The 22,132-nt window shown below is 55.7% G+C and overlaps 1 protein-coding gene across 4 annotated transcripts in view; it reads left to right on the top strand.

Annotated features, from left to right (window-relative positions):
• The window catches only part of PEMT (phosphatidylethanolamine N-methyltransferase), an 89,657-nt gene that overhangs the window by 66,632 nt on the left and 893 nt on the right, over positions 1 to 22,132 (top strand). For all 4 annotated transcript variants that reach the window (XM_077892350.1, XM_077892348.1, XM_077892349.1 and 1 more), the window contains 3 exons: positions 6,108 to 6,223; positions 17,830 to 17,975; positions 20,098 to 20,209. In XM_077892350.1, the coding sequence (XP_077748476.1) occupies positions 6,108 to 6,223; positions 17,830 to 17,975; positions 20,098 to 20,209 (374 nt within the window). The remainder of the gene's footprint in view (positions 1 to 6,107; positions 6,224 to 17,829; positions 17,976 to 20,097; positions 20,210 to 22,132) is intronic.

Raw genomic sequence — 22,132 nt, 5'->3', positions numbered from 1 at the left:
TGCCACCGGCTTGCCAGCATTCCCAAGTAAGAGTCTCCCAAGGACACCCTTATTCTTCTCTAGCCTTGGGCCGAGCACATCAGGTAGATCTTACATAATCTCACAAGGCTCTGTGCTAGGTGTTATTCATATTATAAGCAGGGGAAGTGGCTCAAGGGCACCTAATCTGTAAAGACTGGGGCAAGGATTTAAGCCAGAGCTTGCGGGACCCATGGCTCTCAGGCTTGCTGAGCCAGGCAACAACCTTGATGGTTTACACGCAGGAGTTCCAGATCGAGACTCACTGATGTTACTATTATACACTGGCACCTCTGGTCTCTGGGCCTTAAACTCAGCAGGCCTTGGATCTGAGTGGCAGGGACATGTCGCTGTGTGATGCTGTGGCTCCTGGCTGAAACACATCACACTGGTTTGGGGATTTGCTGAGGGCACAGTTCTCTTTCCCTAGGGACACTGATGAGGGTTCTCTTTGCAGCTAATGGGGCTATCCATCTCAAGGGCACACAGCGTGCGGGTCTTACGTCCCAGGGGACTGAAGTTTGAAGTCACTATGTGAACAGTCCTGGCGTGTGGGCAGCTCATGCACAGCCCTTAGCATACACCTCATTTCCCTCTGCCCTCTCTTACATACACACACAGCTGTCAGAAGCCATCGGCTCACATGCATGTAGCCCACTACAACTGGGACCCCTGCTCCTGCCCCATCTGCCAGGACCTGGGCTCTGCTGAGGGTTGCCATATAGGGCAGCAGGCCCACTGTAGCCTCATTGTCCAGATTTTCTCCCTCCAACAGGATGCTAGGGATTGAATATGAAAACTCTGAATGTTGATTTGTAGGGTCAAATGTTTTTAATGTTCTGTGAGTTTGACCAAAGCACTTCCTGGGCTCCCAGTACGATCTCTGGCTGAGCCAAAGGAAGTAGTTCCAAGGGATACCAAGAACAGAGAGCCCCCGGAAAGTGCCAGAAAGAACTATACACCCTGTTGGGAGCTGTGGACACTTCCCTCCGGGGACAGACTTTGGAGCCACTTCCTCCAAGACCAGACCCAGCACCCTCAGCATGATCAAGTGGGAGGAAATTGCAGAGCCTGCTCTGGGAGCCAGGCAGCCAAAGGAGAGGCATTCTTCTCCCCCCAGACAGGGCTGTAGGGCCGACATGCTTCATCCATTGCCGTCCTGGTCTTCCCACCATACTGGGAGGTGGAAGAAGGATTTGTTACCTTATTTTTCGTATATGACAGCTGAGTTGGTTGAGGTGGCACACAATGAAGTGATTTGCCTGCAGACACACCGCTGGCTGGTGGCAGTCAGCAGTTGTGCATTGTGTCCCTGGAGGGCCATCCCCTTCCATTCTGGCTCTAGCAGCTTACACCCTGTCTCTCCTGCTCCAGCACAGAGCTTGTGGAAGAGATTTGGGGGGAAAAATCAACATTTTGGAAGAAGAGGCCTCTCATTACAGAGCTGAGCTGGGTGACCCTTGATCGGGAGGTACGGGGTAGGCAGGGTGGCCAAATGTGGCAAACACCATACAGAGCCCCGGTTCAATCTGGGTTTTAGGTAGACAACAAATGCAACCTTTGGGACAACTTACACTAAAAATTATTTGTTGTTGATGTGAAATTCAGATTTACAGGGGCGGGGCTGTACTTACGCAGCAAGTTTAGGGAGAGAGAGCTAGGCACAGCATAGGGGAGGGTTGGGAATGCCCATCTCCATGTTGGGGACTCTGGAAATCTAGAGGACAAGCAAAGGCAGGAGCGGCAACAGCAGAGCGTGCGGGTGTTCCGCACCCACGCCATGTAGCCCGCGGGACAGTGACCTGCGTCATCCCACAGCTCGGCCCTAGGCATCCAGCCCCCTGCGGACGGGCTCGACAACCTGCTTCCGGCCCCTTAATTGGATGAAGTGTGCAGCTGGGCGCCTGAGGCTGGGGTGGTGCTGCCAGGCAGGGAGGGAGATTAGCCTTGGACTTGGCAAGGCCACTGGCTGTTGATTTACTGATTGCCTTGAAATAACAGCCCAATCGAATACAGGCTGCCCGAAAGGCACATAGATCATAGTTATTCACAGGATTCCTCGTTTCCTCCTTCCCACACAGCCTGGTCTCAGGCTCTGCCACCTTTTGTTATTAGATTACTCAGAAGGTACCTTTGTCACTCCTCTGTGCCGCAGGTGAATGGGCAGGGGCACGGGGGGCCACGTGGGGGTCAGGGGTGGCAGAGTGGTCCCCAAAGGGGCCTTGGAGGAAAGATGTTCCATTCTCCCCAGAAGAGCCAAGGCCCGGCCAAGGGTCCAGCTGGCAGTCCAGGGGCCTGAGCGCTGGCCTCAGGTCTTCCCAGCCCTCGGTTTGCTCGGCTGCAGAATGGGCCTCCCTCCTGGCCGCGCAGGAGTGCGCTGTGGCTGAGTGAAGTGGAGCGTGAGCTCCGGGCTGGGGTCTGGTCTGTATCCTTGGACACATTGCTAAGCCCCACGGAAACAGGGGAGAGGCCCCTCCTTAGAGGACAGACTCCGGACTCCAGGCTTTCTCACTTGTAAGAGCCTGCCAGAGTACGTGACATTGGCAGCCATTCTCATTTGCCCCTAAAGCTCACATTCAACAAAGATTGGATTTAAAAATCAGCTTTATTGAGGTATAGTATACATAGACTAAAATGCACACATTTTGGGGATTCAGTTTGAGTCTTGATAAAGGTGTATGCTCGTGTCACCACCCCTCTGAGCAAGTATGGAAGGTTTCCTTCCCCACGATTCTGTTCCTGCTGTCCTCTGGCTCAGCTCTCCTTCCTGCCCCAGCCCCCAGCCCCCAGCCTAGCAGCCCCTGTCGTGGTTCTGCCCGCTGTAGAACCTCATATAAACGGCATAGGCAGAGGGCACTCTTTTGCATCTGGCTCCTTTTGCTCAGCATCTAGTCGATGACAACACAATGGGGTGTATACAGATGGACCACACTTTGTCTCTGCATTCTGCACAGTCGGTGGCAGGTTTCTGAGAGGCAGAGCCTCTCCTGTCGTCAGGAGCACAGAAATGCTCCCTGCTCCCACTTCCATCTCATTTTATAGCTGGACAAACAGTTTCAGAGAGAGAAAGTGGCCTCCTCAAGCATGGAGGATACACAGGGCAGGTCTGGCTCCAGCATCCAGTGCTCCTCATTCCCCATCTAGCACTTTCCAGACTGGGCCTGCTGGGATGGTCACAGGCCCCTCGGGTAGAAGTATGTGACACCTTATGTAATTGCTAACGGATTTCAGTGTCCTTTTGAGAGCTTTATCCCATCAACTGGGAGGGGAAAAAAAAAATCAATGGTCTTTAAAGATATATCTTAAAATCACATGCAAGGAACAAGGTGTGCTAAAGATAGCTTATTTGAAAAACAACTGGCTAATTGGAAGGGTGGAGAGAGGGGCCTTCCCTGGATGGATGGAGCACTGCATCAGGAACCCACAGGGGTCATTCTGCTGCTCCTCTTTCTGACTCTGTGACCCCACCAGTCACTCTGCAAGGACTTCTCTTTACCCTTTCGCCTGAACTCCTTGGCCAACTGGTTTGGAGGCTGACTGCGTCTTCCATTGTGCAGGCCACACAATCTGTCTTGAAGTCTGACCACCCTAGACACCCCCCGGAATTAATGCAAGCCTGCTTGGCTGTTTTGTGTGCTATAGGATCAGGTGCACAGATGGAAAATCTATGCTATGTTATTATTTTGGTAGACTCTGAGCTCTCCAAGGGCAGGCCTGGTGGTTTACTGTTTTTTTTTTTGAGCGAGCAAAGTGGTTCAGTAACAGAAAAAGCTTTTCCTTACAAAAGGACATTATAAAGAAAGTGAAGACTGTCCACGGAATGGGAGAGCATATTTGTGGATCAGATATCTGACAAAGGTCTAATATCCAGAATATATAAAGAACTCGTACAGCTCATTAACAGAAAGATAATCAACCTAATAGAAAGAATGGCAAAGGACTCTAACAGACTCTTCTCCCAATAAGACACACAGATGGCCAGTAGGTACATGAAAAGATGTTTAATGTCATTGGTTAGTTTGTGGGGATTACAAATGAGGTGACTTGCCACCTCACACTCACTAGAATGGCTACAATTTTTTTTTTTTAATGGAAAATACCAAGTGTTGGCAAGGATGTAGAGAAATTGGAACCCTTACACTTCTGTGGAGGACAGTCTGGAAGTTCCTCAATAAGTTAAAAGTAGATTTACCCCATGACCCAGCAATTCTACTCCTAGATATACACCCAAGAGAGGTGAAAACACATGTCCACACAAACTTAGACACGGGTGTTCGTAGCAGCGTTATGCATAGTAGCTGAAGGACACACACAACCCAGATGTCCCTCACCTGGTGAATGGATAAACAAAATGTGGTCTGTCCACACAATGCAATATCATTCAGTCATAAAGGCACAAGCTACAACGTGGATGAACCTCAGAAACATTATGCTAAGTGAAAGAAGCCAGCCACAGAAGGTCATGAGGTTCTGTTTATACCTCTTCTGAAGGTGAATCCACAGATGCAGAAAGTAGATTAGAGGTTGCTAGGGGCTGGAGAGGGGGAGGCAGAGAGACAGCTAATGCGTACAGGGATCTGGGTGGGATGATGGCAGTGTTGTGGAATTAGACCCTTGCTGATGGCTATGCAACTAAAAACATGCTTTGAATTTTATCTCTAAAAGTTTTTTTGAAGGACTCAAATTGGCCACAAAAGTGTGCAGTCTGTGGCCCTGCCTCCCCCCGGGCCACCTGCCTGCCACTGGTGGTACATTCAGAGCCCCTTCAATGTTCTACCCTCCGTTTCTGAGTGAGGCTCGAGCTTCCCATGGGGTCAGCAGAGGCCGCCTGCCTGGAGCCGGACAAAGGGCTTGTTTACCTTCTGGGAGAATTGAGCGGTGGTAGCAACAGCAGATCCGCAATTGAAGAGAAGGCCCAGGAGCCCCACCTGACTCACCTCCTTCCCGTAAACTCCAGCTCGTACCCTCTCCCCCCAGCCCTCTAGCACCCAGGAAATCTGAGGACAGGCCCAGGAGCCGCCTCCTCCAGGGAGAGAGTCAGAGAGTCGGTGGCCTTGGGCCAAATCAAGGTGGACCTGGGGCCACTAGTCACTCTCTCACTGATGTAATTGCTCGGAAAGGCAGGCTCGTTTGGGAAATAGAGCAGGGCAGCAACACAATCATTGCTGAGGCCAGAATGAGATGCTGGCCCCAGTAGCCCCAGGACCTAGTCCTCCTGTAGTAATTCCAGGACCACAGAGGGCCGGCTGGGGCCTTCAAGACCCTTCATATATCACACACACGTATATATTCATGTCAGGACCCACCAGGACTCCCAGCCGCCCACCCCCCAGCATCCTCAGCGGTGCATTTGCTTTCTTGCAGTGCCCACACCCCCGCCCCATCGTCTGCCAGCAGGTGCGTCAGGAGGCTGGGATGGTGCAGCAAGCAGAGCTATCTGTTCCATGTGCTCTGCTCTCAGCTCTTGAAGCTTGAGAGTCTAGATACGATTAGTTTGAAAAACTAAAATAAGGATCCTGGGGTTGAAGTTAAAAACTTGGAAGTCTGTGCCTTGGGGGTCGCTGGGGAAGCAGGGGTGAGGATACAGGTTGCTCCTTGGCCTCCCTGCCCCCGGGGGTGATTGCACCCTGCCGACGGGAGGTCAGCCCTGGGTCCGCGCGCTCCCTTGGCGTCCTTCGTTTGGCTGCTCCTGTCTGCTTCCAGCAGCTTCTCCTCCTCTGTATCCTTGTGCTTTGCCGTGGCCGCTGGGGATAGCGTGCGGCGGGATGTGGGCTTGGGAGCAAGGCCCAGAGGCTGTCAGAGCCCTGCTTTGGCTCAGGTGCGTCTTGTGGGTTCGGGTGTGGGTTCAGGTCTCTTTGTTGCTCTGTGTGTTCGTCATGTGCTTCCAGAAGGACGTCGCGGTCCATTCGCACAGGACCAGAGGTGTGGAAATCCCTGCGGGGCTGGGCCAAGATCCATACACCCCTTGGAATGGAGACATCTGAGCTTTAGAGCACAGAAGGGCCTTCTCCCCGCTTCCACTCCCCCGCCCCCGTATTCTCCCTAACAGACATCTTACGTTACCTTATTCTCTCTTTCTCACTGTTTAGGTTGCAAGATGGGAACAGAAAACTCGCAAGCTGAGCAAGGCCTTCCGATCCCCCTACCTGGCCTGCTACTCCTTGGGCGCTGCCATTTTGCTACTGAACATCTTGCGCTCACACTGGTAAGACTGCCAGGCTGACCGGCCAGAGAAAGTCCATTTTCAGCGTAGGCGGCCACAGCATCGGAAGGGGTAGCCGCTGCTGGCAGTATTAGGGGGTCCATCTAGATGTGAGGAGCACTGTGTCTGAACATGGTGAGTTCTGCTCTCTGAGCAGAAGAGTCCTTGTGGCACCAGGAAGGGGACAGAGCCCCGTGCCTGGACTCCAGGCACGAAGGAGCGGGGTAGACAAGGCCAGGTGGTTCCCGGGCTCTCATCCCCAGTCTCAAGTGTGTAGACAAAACAACAGTCCCCTCCAGGAAGTGCCAGGGCAGAAGGCAGGTGACACTTGGGGACTGGGCCTCACCCAGGCTCGGCCTGGTACCAGTGAGCTGCTCAGCTCATCTCTGGACTTGACATGTTACCCTCCTGCCATCAAAGAAAGAGGACAGAGGAGGGGAACTCGTAGATGATGACGCACCCATCCTTGGGCCTGGTGGTGAGTACTGGTGCTCAGACGGGAGGCACAGCGCCCTGCAACGTTGCAGGCTGGAGGCTGTGGGAGGGCAGTGACATCTTTGTCAGATGCCCCCCAGCCTGACCTGGCTGTCTCCGAGCCTTGGGTCCTACCCCCTCTGTTCTGTGGGCAGCACAATAGCTCGTGGACTGAACATGGCTCATGTGGTGCTTTAGAAAAATGAGAAATGGGGGATCCCTGGGTGGCTCAGCGGTTTGGCACCTGCCTTTGGCCCAGGGCATGATCCTGGAATCCTGGGATCGAGTCCCACATCAGGCTTCCTGCATGGAGCCTGCTTCTCCCTCTGCCTGTGTCTCTGCCTCTCTCTCTCTCTCTCTCTCTTTGTTTCTCTCTGTGTCTCTCATGAATAAATAAATAAAATCTTTTTTTAAAAAAAATGAGAAATGGGACAGGAGAATCCCAATCTGGATTTCTGACAGATTAGAAGCTCTGGGAGCTCTGCTCCCCCCACTGGGGTGATGACTGGGGAGCCTAGTGGTGGCTGGTCTCCATGTCCCCCATGCCCCGGCCTCCCCCCTGGGCCCTGAGGTGAGAAAGGGAGGTGTGTGCCTGATGCTCCATCCCTGGCATGTGGGAAGGGCAGGAGTGTGCATGTTGACTGGGCCCTTCCCACTCCCACCCCGAGAGAGCCAGGGCCCCAGCCTTTCCACTCTGTGCCCAGGACACCTCTGCCATATACCCCTGCTGCCTTCCCTCCATCTGGGGCTCTGCCTTCCCATGAGTGGGGAGAGGGAGTGTGGTTGGGCGGGGGGGCGGGGAGGCAGCCTTCCCTGTGGACATTTGAGTCCTGGCTTTTGCTTCTTGGCCTGCCAGGCTGCCTGCTGTCTGTGTATAGTGACAGACCCAGCCATGTTAGCCAGCTCTGGGTCACCTCCTCCCAGGCCCCTGCCTCCCCTCTGGTCAGGTCTGGGCTCTCCTGCCTTCACCTTTGGCATCCCCGGCCCCTCCCAGAATGCCCCCCCTCCTCGGGGGGCCACCTGCTCCAGCCCAGCTCCTGCAGAGCAGCAAGGCCATTTGCTGGTACAGTGTAAGGCCCACACATAGACCCACTGTGAGCCTCCCAAGTGTCACAGAGTGTCGTGGCCTCCCTGCCTTGGGATCCTCAGCTGCCCAGCAGGACAAGCCCCTCCTGGCAGGGCGGCACAGGTGGGCACTGGTGACAGCAAGGCACCAGTCTTGGGTGAGAGGGGACATAGGTTAAGTGGAAGACATGTGTGGCAGGCCAGTGGCCTCCCCTTAGCTGAGTATAGGTCCTGTTTAAATGCAACCTATCTGATAAAAATGGTACTCGGGGGTGCACACGCCCTCCCTCCCTGGGCCTAATCTGCCCCCCACCCTTGGGACCTCGGTTATTGGATGGAGGCTGCTTTAGAGAATGGGTCCATCCCATTCTTGTCACCATGCAGAGATTCACACTCTTTTGTTTCTGGATCCTGCCATGCTTGGCCCTGACAGCATGTCACCAAACGGCTCCTGTGCCACAGGGGGGCTGCCTCGTTCGCTGGCTTGTGCCCCGCTCAGTGATCCTGAGGTGTCCCCGGCCTGGCTGGGCACAGGTTGGGGTGGGGTGGCCTGCGGGGTCAGGCCGCACCTGGGATGTGGTAGGAGAGAAGGAGCCACAAGGGCTTTAGAGCCAGGGCAATGAATTCATGTACCAGGTTGTTTTTTCAATGTGTGGGGGCTACTTCACCTTCCTGAGCTCACCCACCTTGTTATGTGGCTGAGAGAAATCATCACTTGGGGTTCCCACTTGGAGGGGTGCTAAAGCCGAGGGAAGGGATGGGGAGGGACGGGGGTGTGGGGAAAGTGCCCTTCTAGCAAAGAAGCCATGTGGGTGGCGGCCAGGGCCTCTGTGTCTGCTCTGGTTATAAAGCCCAGATTCTGGGGGTGGCTACTGGGCACATTTGGGCCACCGGTGCTACACACTAGCTTTCCACCCCCACCCCTTGGGGTCCCAGCCTCGAGGACTGAAAACTCAGCTGTCAGGGAGACCCCAACAGACTCCTTTCTTCTTCCCCAGCCCCCACCCTGGCCTGCAGTCCAGCCATGTTAGCTACTTTTCCTGCTAGCCACCTGACTTTTTATGTCTCATGAGCTACTCTAGGAAACTCATATAAGTGGAATTATACAGTATTTGTTCTTTTGTGCCTGGCTTATTTCATTTAGCATCATGTTCTCAGGGCTCATCCCTGATGGAATACGTTTCAGAATTTGCTTCCTAATGCTAAGTGAAGTAAGCTAGACACAAGGATGAATGCTGTATGATTCCACTTAGGTGTGGGATCTAAAAAAATCTAACCTATAGAAACAGGGAGCAGGTTTGTGGTTGCAGGGCCCGTGTGTGTGTGTGTGTGTATGTGTGTGTGTGTGTGTGTGTGTGTGCTAATGCACGCACAGGAAACAGGGAAATGTTGGCCAGAAGTACAAACTTCTGGGTAGTAGGTGAATAAGTTCTGGGGATCGAATGCATAGCATGAGGTCTGTAGTTAACACTGTCTCAGAAACTTGAAAGTTACTACGAGAGTAGATCTTAGAAATTCTTACCACACACACACACACACACACACACACACACACACGTTGACTATGTGAGGCGATGCACAGTCACCAACCTTACTGTGCTAATCATCTTATATACATACATCAGGGCATCACGTTGTATGCCTTAAACTCACATCAGGTTATATATCAACTTTATCTCAATAAAATGGGTAAAAATTGAATTTTCTTTTTTGAAGAACATCCTTCCTTAAGGCTGAATAATATTCTCTGATAAGCAAATACCATATTTTGTTTATCCATTTATCTGCGGATGGACTCTTGGGCTGCTCCCACCGTTGGGCTCCTGTCATCAAGCCGCTATGAACATGGGCAAGCCCTGCATGTGATTCTTCAGGTATATACCTAGAGGAGGGGTTACTGGATCAGATGGTAGTTCTGTGCTTAATATTTTGGGGTACAGTTTACCTTCCCACCAGCGGGGCACAGGGGCCCTAGTTTCTCCACATCCTTGCTTGCTGTTACTATTTTTTCTTATCTTCTTTTTTTTTTTTTTTGAGGTGGGGAGGGGCCAAGAGAGAGGGAGAGAGAGAATCCCAAGCAGGCTCCTCGGCAGCATGGAGTGCAACACAGGGCTCGATTCCCTGGCCCTAAGATAGTGACCTGAGCCGAGATCCAGAGTCAGACCCTTAACTGACTCAGCTTACCCATGTGTCCTCTGTTACTATTTTTCAATAACGACCATCCTTAAGGGTGTGAACTATTTTGTTTTGCGTTCCCCTGAGCATTTTTTTTTCCACCGGCATATTGGCCATCTGTCTGTCTTCCTTTGAGAAATGTCTATCCCAATTCCTTCGCTCATTTTTTTAATCAGATTTGTTTGTGGCTGTTGAGTTGTACATGTGGTTACATTTTAAATGGCACTCTGAGCCTCCACATGATATCCTAGATTTTTCCTCTCAGCCTACAAAGCTGAGAAATATTTATTCTCTGGCCTTTTGAGAAAAAGCTTGTCCACCCCTGGACTAGTTGGTATCTAAGGTCCCTTCTGGCTCATTCAGATTCATAATTTTATGATTTTCCATATCAGGTGCCAGCACACTTTTTTCTGTAAGGGCCAGATAATAAGTATTTTTGACTCTGAGGGCTCCATAGTCTCTTGTGAGTACTGGAGACAGCATGTCAGCACATACAGAAATGAGTGTGCCTGAGTTCCAATAAAACTTAATTTACAAGAACGGCCTGCAGGGCCAGATTTGGCCACAGGCTCTGGTTTGCCAGCTCCTGTGCTCCAATGAAAGGAAAGTCCCACTGCTGCCTTTGGATGCCCAGCACAGTACTGTGGGTCCTCAGGAGACAAGGTGACAGGCCCACTGGCAGCCCAGCTCCAGACACGGGGACACCAGCAAAGAGCCCCCTGGCTTATTCTTGCATCCGGGGCCTGGGGAGAGCTGGGAAGAAATCCCACCAAGTCCAGCCTCTTATAGATGATGGCTCCTCAGCTCTCCTTCCTCACTGGCATCTCGGTATTGGCATTGGCTTGGCCTGGTGGCTGCCTTCCGGGCCATGACTTTTCCCCTGGTTGGACTGGCCACTTTGGGAAGTTTCTGGGAGGAGAGAGAATGTTCTCACAGGCAGCACTGTTTTCTCTGCTCACCTTCCCGATCAGCAGAGACTTTCCCTCCTCCCGGGCCTTTTCCCACGTGTCCTTCCCTCTGCCAGGTTGGTGACAGCAGGTGGCTGGGGCTTCCAGAAGAGGCTGTGAGAATCCTGGCAAGACCACTCCTGCCTGTAGCCTTCTGCCCACCCTGCTATATTTTACCCATGCACCCTTCCCTTTCACAAACATGCTCTCATTTGATTCCTAGAGGTGTGTTTTCTTTTTCTTTTGTGGTAAAATACACATAACATGAAACTTATCATTTAGCCATTTTAGAGTGTACGGGTCAGTGGCATTTAGAGCACTCGTAATGTTGTGCAATCCCTTTTGTCTAGTTACAGAACATTTTTACCCAAGATGAAAACCCTGTACCAATGAAGCACATATGCCCCCCCACCCCCCCACCGCCGAATCTGAATTTACTTCCTGTCCCTATGGATTTGCCTGTTCTGGACGTTTCCAGTGTGCCTGTTCTTCTCTCTCTGTAAGCCACAACTTCCATGGTGGGGGTGAGTAGCACTGGGTGATGGGAAGATCATAGGCCTAGTAAAGCCCAAGGCAGGGGCATCCAGAGGCCACTGGGCAGTGGGTCTGCCAGGTGTACAGAGGGGCAGGGCCAGGCATCCGCGTCTGCTGGTCTGCACCACCCAGGCAACCGGAGGTGGTCTGGGGGCCGCCCACAGGATGCAGGCTCCTTATCTGGAGGCCATTAGCACAGACCTGTGTGCTCTGGTCATGGAGCGTGAAGGAGAGGGAGCCCTGATGGGGGGGGGCATCTGTTGAAGCCCCCTCCCTACCGGCTGCATCCCCTGCATAGCCAGTCTTGGTGGGAGCCTGGTGGCCTGGAGCGGCGTGGCACAGTGTGGACAGCCAGGCAGGGCCCAGGTCCTACCCCACCATCTTCCAGCAGCATCGCGGCATCAGGGCAGATGCACAGACGTGCACAGGGCATCAGGGAGCCCCTGGCATGTTGGCCAGTCATTGAGTGGAGCTGTGGTCCAGCACACTTCTGAATTGCCCGGGGTCTTGTGGAATGGGGGTGGGGCATGCAAGTGTCGGGGAGGCCCAACAGGAGGAGGTGGCTTCCGCTCACAGGCTGGGTTCCACGTTCAGCAGAACGGGGCCGTGGTGGGGTGAGGGGAGCGAACCTTCACCATCCCCACCCCCCATCCCACCCTGTGTACTAGGTGTCTGGGGGCGGGTGCACCCCCTGCACGGATGGCCCAAATGGGTGGGGTGCTGGCACCTGCGGCTCTCTGTCCCCATGACCATCTGTGTGCCAGCCATCGCTGCATCCAGGGCCCTTCTGGAACTGCTCACAGGATGAGGTCAGGACTGGCCTGCTGGGGCAGCAAATGGGGCACATGGGGGCACTTCACAGCAGAGGAAGGTTGTCAGAAGGTACAGTGAGAGCAGGGCCGGAAGTGGGGTGGGTTCTTCCCCAGGCTCAAGGAGTTCGGAAGGACTCTGGTCCTTGTTCCCATAGGCCCTCAGGTCCCTGTGTCTGCACTGCTCCTGGGCCAGCGGGAGGTTCCTCTGCCTCGTTCCCACCTGGCTGGGTAATCTTCGCAATGAAGTGTAATCCCATCTGGAAATGCCCTCACCGGGGTTCCCAGGGCCGTCCACACCCACGGGGAGGGATTCAGTGGGGCCTGCTCTCAGGAGCCCCTTGGAGGCTGCCTGCCACGTGGAAGGGAGTTCTAGGCTGAAGGAGCAGGAGGTGCGGGTGGGGTCAGCCTTAACTCTGTGGGCTGCGCGACGTTGGGGGGGTTTGCCTTGGGGAAGGACCAGGGTTCGAGGTGGGATTTAGAATGGAGTCGTCCACCCCAGGAGGACGAGGCTGGGACGGGGGGCAGGTGGAGGCCGAGGCCAGAGCCAGGAAGCAGCCAGAGGTCCATGCAGACTTAGAACCCTGACATTGGGCAACTGATTGGTGTGGGAATTAGGGGTCTCCCCAGACACCTTTCACCTCCTCCTCTGATGCCTAGAGTTCTGTTGTATTCTGCATGGGCCACTGAGCTGTGGACAGCAGCTGCCTCAGTGCAGGCAGGAGAGGTGAGGGCAGCTAGAGAACTGGCTGCCTGACCGGGAGGGCAGCCAGGGAATCTGCGTTAGGCTACCTGGAGGCAAAAGGGGCCTGGCTGTTGGATTCAAGGAGGTAGGGGGGTAGTCCCTGCATCTCAACAAGATGAGCCCAGAGGTTGGGGTCAGGGGCCAGATAGAGGGGGCTTTCCCCTCAGAGCAGTGGGGAGCCAAGGATTCCAGTTGGAAAGACAAAAATAGGACTCTGCCCACCCCTTCCACCCCTCACCTCTCCCTCACCTCCCCACCATGAGGCCCATGAAGAGGCTGGTTATCAGCCTGGGCTCCTCTCCTGCCTCACCCCTGCCCCATCTGTTTCCTTATTTGTAAGATGAGACAGATCCTCTCTTGGCTGTGATGAGTTTTGGAAACACTTTGCAAAGGTGATGTGTTCATCAAATGTAAGCATCATAGCCCTCAAATCTAGTTGCGTGGCAATTTTTCAGGCGGGTACACAGGTGAACATTCTCACTTGGTTTTAGTACTTATAGTTCTAATTCAATGTGGATTAGGAAAAAATAAGTCAGCCCACCAGAGGCCCACGTTCATGGATAGCTTTGCTTAGTACGGTTGCACCATGCAGCAGGAGCTAACCTAAGCCTGAGTGTGGAATATGGAGTGAATCGCTGTTCAGGTTCACCTGGATGATGCAGTGAGGATGCCCTGGGAGGACCAGCTTTTGTCACTGCTGGCCAGTTGCAGACACACGCGGGGACAGGCCTATCGCAGGGCTGCAGGCCACAAGCATGGCCAAGCTGGGTGTCTGGTGTGTGGCTGGGACACGATGGGCTGTGACACCCTCTCCTCGCCTCCGCTCTGGGTTCCGGGATTTCAGGGGAGCAGAGCGCAGACATCCTCAAGTCACACTGGTGACCGAAAGCTTAATCCAAGTTTTAAAAATAGATCCTGAGACAAATGGATGTGTCTCTCCGCTCCCACCCCCAGTGAGGAATCTTTCCAAAGGAAATTGCCTCCTATTACTTCATTCTATTACAGAGAGCGTGGCTCACAAAGCCACTCATCCCTCCATTAATTTTCTGTGGGGAATGGACTGTGCCTTCCTGGCTTAATGGAGGAGCTAGAACACCACAGATCATTTGATTGGGGCCGGGCCCTGCCATTCCAGGAACCCTGACGCCTGTGGGCCTGGAGCACACGCTGGCAGGCGGCACATGGGGCGTCTGAACGGAGCCCTTGTGAGGGCTTTGCCTGCTTTTTCTGCTGACCCCAGACATGGGGGCCCAGAGAGCCCTGTGGGGAGTGGGTGCAGAGGGAGTTGGCGAAGTGCTTCCCCTTGAGCCCCTCTTCCTCTTTTCCCACTGATAAAGGAATAGAAAAGGAGCTATAGGTGGATGGAGGCCCAGGTCCAGTCTGGGGCGGCCCCCTGGCCACTTCAGGGCCTTCTCCCCGTCGCTGGCCCTAGACCTGCCCTTTGTCAGGAACCTCCATTTGTTTCCAAACGAAATGGCTTTTCCTGCAAGGCTGTCCCCCTGGGAAGCTGCTTCCGGCCAGCACACCAGAGGTCAGAATGAGAACTTTCCATTTTCATCTGCCGCTGTGCTGTGTGCAGTCAGGGTCAGGCAAATTGCGTGTTTTCTTGGATGATGCGAGTGAATTCTGACAGGGGAGCCAGAGCCAGCCCAGCACGGAGCATGAAACCCCGTATCTGGTCCCGGCGGGGTCTCCCTGCTGCAGGAGCTGAGTGAGCGATGACTTCCCATTCTCAGAGCACATGGCCAAACGACCCCAGGACGAGGCCTCTGCCACAGGCTGCTTTCACACCGAGCTCCTGTGCTGGGCTCGGTCCCCAGCCTCTGCCAGGGCTGTTCCTCTTTCTGGAATGCTCTCCCTGCCCATCCCCTTCTCCTGGTGAATTTCTTCATCGGATCCCAGCGTAAGCCTGGCCCTGGCCTTCCGGGCCCCCTGTCCAGTGTGCCCATCCTGCAGCACCTGGTGCTGTATCACACGGTGTCGCCTGCTTCATACCTCTGTCCTTCCCGCTGTCCGCGAGCCCCACAGGCAGAGCCTGGCATTTTTTGTGCTTTCCAAAGTGTGCACAGCTGTTGGCCGTGGCTCCGAGCAGGGCAGCGAGGAGTCACCATCACTGTCATACAGAGGCCGAAACCCACGTCTGTCTGAAAGTCAATGCTACTCTTCTGCCGGGAGCTCTTTTATTGGGCTGGCCAGAGGGTACCGACCAGGCCTCAGCTCCCTAGGTCTGGGGGCCAGAGGTTAGCCCAGGCAGGGAGGAGCAGGTGCCAGAGCTATGTTTAGGGAGGTAGAGCCCAGGGCCTGGGGGAGGGGGTTACCCCCAGTCCACAGGAGTATGGGGGCCTGAGCATCACCCCGCCCCCAGCACATACATACACATTCTCCCTCTGCTGGGTGGTCTCTCGTGCCGTGGTTGCCAAGGAGCCAGGGGCCTGCAGGGGAGCCCTGCTCTGGGTGGGGCAGCGAGTCTTGCCATGGCCTCTACCTTCCTACAGACAGCAGAGGTGGGGAGGGTGCTGAGGCCAAGTGCTGAAGCTGCCTGCTCCAAGGCCTGAGCTGTGGGTCTGCAGGGCTGAAGGGGTGCCCAGAGCATGAGGGCTGTTGGTTTACCAGAAAGTCAGGTGAGGGCATAGACTGGTAGGGTATGGGTGTGGTAAGCAGGAACAACAGTGGGGTGTGCGTGACCCTGAGCCAATCCCAGCAGCTCAGCCTGGATCTGCAGGGTGACCCTGAGCCCGGGCAGCAGGAAGGCTGAAGGAGGGCAGTAGTGGGTGGAGAGCTGGGGGTGTGGGCAGCATGACCGATACCTAGGTATGCCTTGACATACATGTGCCACCGTTTGACAGGTCACCATGCAGGCCTCTGCCCGCAGGTGGAGGGTAAGGCAGTGGGCAGGGGGGTGCTGCTTTTCCTCCAGCTGATGAGTATGTACTATAACCCATCCTGTCTGATGTGTGCCAGGTGCCGGGGAGATACCTGAGGGAAGGAGAAGCAGCCTCTGTTCTCTCAGAGCTGAAAGTAGTTGGAGAAGAGAGTTCCAGGGAGGTGGTTTTTAGCTAAATATAAGGATAGTTTTACAATTGAATTTGCCAATGGAATGAGTGAGTGAGGTGGTGAATTTGTTCTACTTGAAAGAGTCTTGCAAATAGAGGTACTTTGTAATGGACACACAAATGAATAAGTGGTTGAACAGATTGATAGGTTGATGAATGGAAAGATGGGTGGAAGGGTGGATAGGTAGAGGATAGACTAATGGATGGGTAAGTGGATGGATGGATGGATGGATGGATGGATAGAAGATAGATGGTGGGTGGATGGATGGTTAAGATAGATTGTTGGATGGGTGGATGGATGGAAGGCAGCATGGATGGATGGAGGGTTGGATGGATGGAAGATAGATTCATGGATGGGTGATGGGTGGATGGATGGAGGATAGACTCATGGATGGGTGGATAGATGGTAGATGATGGAGGGATGGGGATGGCTCAATAGAAGATAGACTCATGGATGGGTAGGTAGATGAAAGGAAGAGTGGATGCATAGAGGCTAGACAGGAGGATGGCTTTGCGGATGGGTAGGTAGACAGTGAGCTGCCCTGCTAAGAGGTGCGTGGTACAGAGTGAGTGCAAGCAGTTGCCCTGCGCAAGGCAGGAGAGCTCCATATCTCTTCTGAGTGTTACGGTCATGGGGGAATGGGAAGGGTATGTTAGTGGTACATGCATGCACTCACTCCCACACACATCCTTTCCTTTGAGTGTGCCGCTTCCACCAGTGCCAGCTCCCTGCTAGGGAGGCAGAGGCTCCACCATGATCCTGTGCATAGCAAGAACCCCTTCACTTTGCTCCACCTGCACCATGCCTTCCAGTCTTCAGCAGCCAGTAGGAGAACCTGAACGCCAGAGCATAGTCACCCCTCTTTTGTCACTTGCTATTTAACCAAGTCTTCAATGGCTTGGCCCCCAAAAACCTTGCTGGGGCCATTGCAGTGGTGAGGGAGGACATATGGGACTTCTGAGGTGCCACCTGGGATGTGGCCAGCCCCACACAGGGGCTGTGGAGGCCGCAGAATGGACAGTGTGTGCCCCAGGCTTCCAGGCACCGTGTCCTCTAGGGGCCTGGGATGCCACGACCACAGGCAGCATATGCCAAGTGCAGGGACACATGGGCACAGCTGGGGGCAGGCATCTTTTCTTTTTCTTTTTAAAACGATTTTATTTATTTGAGAGAGAGAGAGCACGTGTGCACAAGCGAGGGGGGAGGGGCAGAGGGAGAATCAGACTCCCCATTGAGCAGGGACTCTGAAGCAGGGCTCTATGTATCTCAGGACGCCGGGATCATCCCCTGAGCTGCAGACAGACGTCTAACCGACTGAGCCACCAGGTGCCCCCATCTTTTCTTTTTTGAGCCACAGTTTCCTCTGAAGTACCAGTTGCTAGCTGGACAGGAATCAGAGTTTGCAAACTGGTGGCCCTTGGGCTGGATCTGCCACGTGGAGTCCAAAGTGGTTGTCATCCTTGCCTGTTTCTAATAATTAGGGGATTTTAAATACAAGACATGATTTCTGGCTTCTTGAAAAAACAAAAAATTTGGCAGGGCCCCGGCTCCTCATTGGGGTCACCTCTCTGGTGGCAGCAGAGGGCTGGGGCCACAGGGAGCCCCCCTTGGGCAGGACGATGCTCTCCAGGTCCCCTGCAACCCACCCCCAGCCGACCTCACTTGTTTGCATCACGTGCCCGGTGCCAGCAGATGCCGAGTTCGAGACCCCTGAACTGGCTACTCTGGGGGCCACCAGGGGACAGAGAGTGGGAAGGGTGGGGCACCCTGTCTCCATGGCAGTGATCTCCGGGCCTCTCCCCCCAGCTTCACGCAGGCCATGCTGAGCCAGCCCAAGATGGAGAGCCTGGATAACCCTATGGCCTACCGCGTGGGTCTCGCGCTCCTGGGAGTGGGCAGCACGTTTGTGCTCTCCAGCTTCTTTGCCCTCGGCTTCACCGGGACCTTCCTAGGTAAGACCCCGGGGGCTGGGGGCCCAGGGGGCAGCAGGGGCCAGGTGGCTGATTGCCCTGCCATCTGGGACATCCTCGTGGGGAGCCCTGGGGGAGCTGCATTTGGGCCACCAGCCAGGGTTGCTGAGGGCTGGGGGGACACTGCCTCTGCTCCGTGCTCCCCACCACCTATGGCTCAGGTGCTTTTGGGCTGCAAGCCCAATGGTGGCCTGGCTGGAGGTCCTCATGACATCACCAACTTCTAGCAAACTTGGACGCCCAAGCAGGGGAGCAGCTGGGGGAAGCTGCGAGAGCAGAGGCGTGGAAGGAGCCCAGTGGGCAGGTGGTACATGGGAGGTGCCCACCCCTCTGATGGGCCAGATCAGGGGGGCTCCTGGGCCCTCTCGGCTCTCAGACCTCAGCCAGCTTCGCAGACCGGGCCTGTTTCCTCCAGTGGCCGGGGCAGTCCCGGGCACCCTCCCCATCTGCCTGGGCATCTGTCCACAGTCGCTTGTGGCCCAGGGTACTGCAGGCTGCAGCAGGGAGCCTGTTTTCACAGGCAGAGGAGACCCCCGGGAGCAGCATGTGCAGGCGGCCTTGGCTGGGCCTGTCACACACCACAGCTGCGACAGGGCTCACAGGCGGGTCACACCTGGTGCTTGGGCCTGAGCTTTAGGGTGCACAGCGCCAGGAGAGGGGCAGCAGGCAGGATGTGGGAAGAGAAGTTGGGAGCTCCTGGGTCTGCGGCAGGGGCAGGGCACTGGGGTAGGTGGGAGGGAGGTCAGCATAACGGCAGGTGGCCCAGTGTGTGGGGGGCCAGTCAGGCTGGGGCTGGAGGTCAGGTGGGGGCCACATCACTTGTGTCCCAGAAGGCCATGCCCAGGGCCTGAGGCTTCACTGCTGGGGCCATAGGGGCCATAGGAGGGCTTGGAAAGTTCTCCCAGCAATGAGGAGGTTGGGCTGGTGGTGAGGAGGGGGTATTGTGGAGCAGACTGTGCAGAGCCAGGGCCAGGGGCATGGGGGGAGGAAGGGCCCTGTCCTGTCCCGCTCAGGTCCCCTGAAGGCCAGGGGCACACAGCCCAGCAGCATGCAGGTGGGGAGGGGGCTGGCGGAGCCGAGGCTGGTGCAGGAGGCAGGGCTGGGGCAGGTCGCCTGGAGGAGCCAGTCAGGGCAGGCGGCTGGTGGGAAGGAGCAGGAGGAAGGAGCACTCCGGAGGAGGAATGGCCGAGGAAGGCCGCTGGGCTCAGCGTGGAGGGCACCGCGGCCACGTCCCTCCTGTGAGTCAGCGCCAAAGACGGTTTATGTGCCATCCGGCTCCAGGCCCGCAGCCCCACTTCCTGCCTCCTGGGAAGAAAGCTTCGCGCCACCCCTGTGCCCCCTGCACCCTTTGTCCCCAGACAACGGACTCCTGCTGCCTGTGGCTGCCCTACTTCTGGCTCCGATGAAGCTCTGAGGGATTTCTGGGGCGAGGCAGCTGGAGGACACGCTGGTGCCCTGTACTGAGCAGCGCGGCGCCCGTGGCAGTGCGGGCTCCATGTGGGCCTGTGCCAGAGACTCTGTGGGGCGGCCTCGTGGGCACATTTCGGAGGGGTGGATGACAGGCCTGTCTGGGGTTGGCCGACTGATGGTCCCTCTGGGCTGCTTGCAGGCCGTAGTACCAGGGCTGACCTCCTGCGTTGTGGGCACCCTGGGCGGAGGAGCAGAACAGGTCCCCTGGGGTCCCCGGGGTGGGAGGAGCTCCCCGGCCACATCTTGGGTGAGAAGGGAGGATCTGGGGGCAGAAGTGGGGAGCAGGCAGGCCTGCTTTCCATAGTGGAGGGGTCTCTTTCAGGAGGTGGCATGAGCTGAGAGAGAAATGCCAAGGAGGAGAGCTGCGGGCAGGAAAGAGAGCAGGGAAAGGTGTCCCGAGCAGAGGGAACAGCAGGTGCTAAGGCAGAGAGGAGCAGATGGTGGGCAGGAAGGCTCAGTGCCTCAGCCCGCTAGGACCTGTGCCCTAAGGGGGCCCACCCACTGTGGAGATGGGATGCCCCTTGACTTGGTTCAGCCCGCTCCCTGGCTGGCCCCGAGGGCGGATCTCAGGGTGCCCATGCTGGGGGCCTCCGTCAGTAATGGTGCGGCCTATCCTGCCCCGCCTTGTCCTCAGGCGATTACTTCGGCATCCTCAAGGAGGCCAGAGTGACCACGTTCCCGTTCAACATCCTGGACAACCCCATGTACTGGGGCAGCACGGCCAATTACCTGGGCTGGGCTGTCATGTGAGTACCAGCCTCCCCGCCAGCCGCCGCCTGGGGAAGAGGGGCAGCCTTCTCTCATCTGTGGGGCCGAGGCCTTCCTGGTGATTTCCTGTTCTATGGAAATGAACGACATCCTAGAATGGGGGTTAGCGAACTTTCTCTTGGAGGGCGGGAGAGGCGTGACCCCCAGGCCACAGGCAGAGCTCTGCAGCTCTGAAACAGCTGTGATACGGCAGGTAAGTGAATGACTGGGGCCGAGTTCCAGCCCCACTCCAGTTTTGGACACTGAAATTTGAATTTCATGTAATTTTCATGTGTCATGTAATATTCTATTTTTTTTTTGACCACTTAAGAATGCAAAAACCATCCCTGACATCCCTGACCATAAGTGGCCAACCATGGACTAGAACATTAGGGCTGGTAGCCCCAGGGGCCCCTGGGCTCTTGCTGTCCAGAGACTTCAGGCCGGGAGCCAGCACAGGGAGCGCAGTGGGCTCTGGGCCTCAAACCATGCACCCCTCCAGAGCACTTCCGTTTGTCTACCTCCTGTCTTCGGGCTCCTTCTATCGGAAATTTTTTTTGTAGAAAGTGTCCTTCTTATAATGAACACCTGAAACCATGTGCCTAGAATGTCACAGATGCTCCCAGACACCAGGAAGGTTAGAAGACATAAAGTAATGAATCTCTAATGGTGGAAGGTCAGGAGCGAGATGTTTCCTCGAAACCCCCATCTTTCTGGGTAGCTCAGATGGGAGCACTAGGCTGAGTGCAGGGAGTTAGATGGGGATCTGTGGGTCTGGCCGGGACCTCTCTCCCTGCCCCAGTCCCACTTCCAGGCCAGACAGTGCTCCCCCCCACCAACTGTGCCAACCTGTCTTCCTTACCAGCCCCAGACCTGGACTTGAGCAGTGGGATCCCAGGGGGGCGGTTCCACAGCCCTAGATTCACCCGCTCCACAGAGCATCTCCCCAGGTCCCACCCAGAAGCTTCCTGATTCTGCCCACAGAGCTCCTTCCCTACCCCCTGCCTGCACACCCACTGTTCTCTCCCATCTCCACCCCCAAACCTGACCTGAGTTGGGAAGTGAGGAAGCCCGCCCTAACCCTAACCCCCCTCCCCACAGGTGCCTCCTCTGTGCTCAGATGGGCCCTCCAAAGGCCAACCTCACATGTGGGTCCCCTCTATGCCCTGGTGGGGTGCCCGGTGCCCCACAGTGAGATGTGGCTACAGAGCCTTGGCCCCTGCCCATCCTCCTGAGCTGGCTGCTGGCAGGTCTCCCCAGGTGGAAGTCCAGCCTGCTGCCTGCCTCCCCCTCAGCTCCTGCAGTGCCTGATTCATGAGTGAGGAGGCTCTGCTCACTCTAGAAAACCAAATGAGGGCTAGTGAGTAAAGCTCCAGGAGGGCAGATTTCATTTCAGCCCAGAAGGGTCTCTGGGGTTGGGGTCTCCACCTGGGAGCCCACTCTGCCCTGGGGAATGATGCAAACAGAGTCCACAGGATGGAGGGTGAGGCTTTTGCCGTCCCTGCTGGGGTGCCCAGACAGGCACACAGACAGACAAAGAGACAGTGTGAGGTCCTGGGCAGAGAGGAGTGGGCAGGGCCCCAGCCGGAGGCTCCTGTGAAGGAGGTAGAGCGGGGGACACAGAGTGCACCTGGGGCCCATGGTCCCTGCTAAGCTCCTGGACCCTGTGTGGCCCCACAGACCAGTTTCCGTCTCTCCTCCCGGCCACCCAGATGCTGCAGGCCAGCTCTTGTGTAGCCTCTGGGATCAGAGGGTACTAGAAAAGGTGGGACCAGCTGGACACCAGGTGCACCCAGGCTCTTTTGGGCAGCAGTCACCAGCAGGGAGCCCAGAGAGGGCCCACTGGACACTTCATGTGCCTTTGGGGGCACTGGCCCCATTTCTAGAAATCATCCTGTGAACACTGTCACTGGAGGGCAGGT

The sequence above is a fragment of the Canis aureus genome, chromosome 3 (assembly GCF_053574225.1).
Source record: "Canis aureus isolate CA01 chromosome 3, VMU_Caureus_v.1.0, whole genome shotgun sequence".
Classification (NCBI taxonomy): domain Eukaryota; kingdom Metazoa; phylum Chordata; class Mammalia; order Carnivora; family Canidae; genus Canis; species Canis aureus.
Note: the sequence above shows the minus strand (reverse complement) of the source record. Positions and strands in the feature narration are given on the sequence as shown.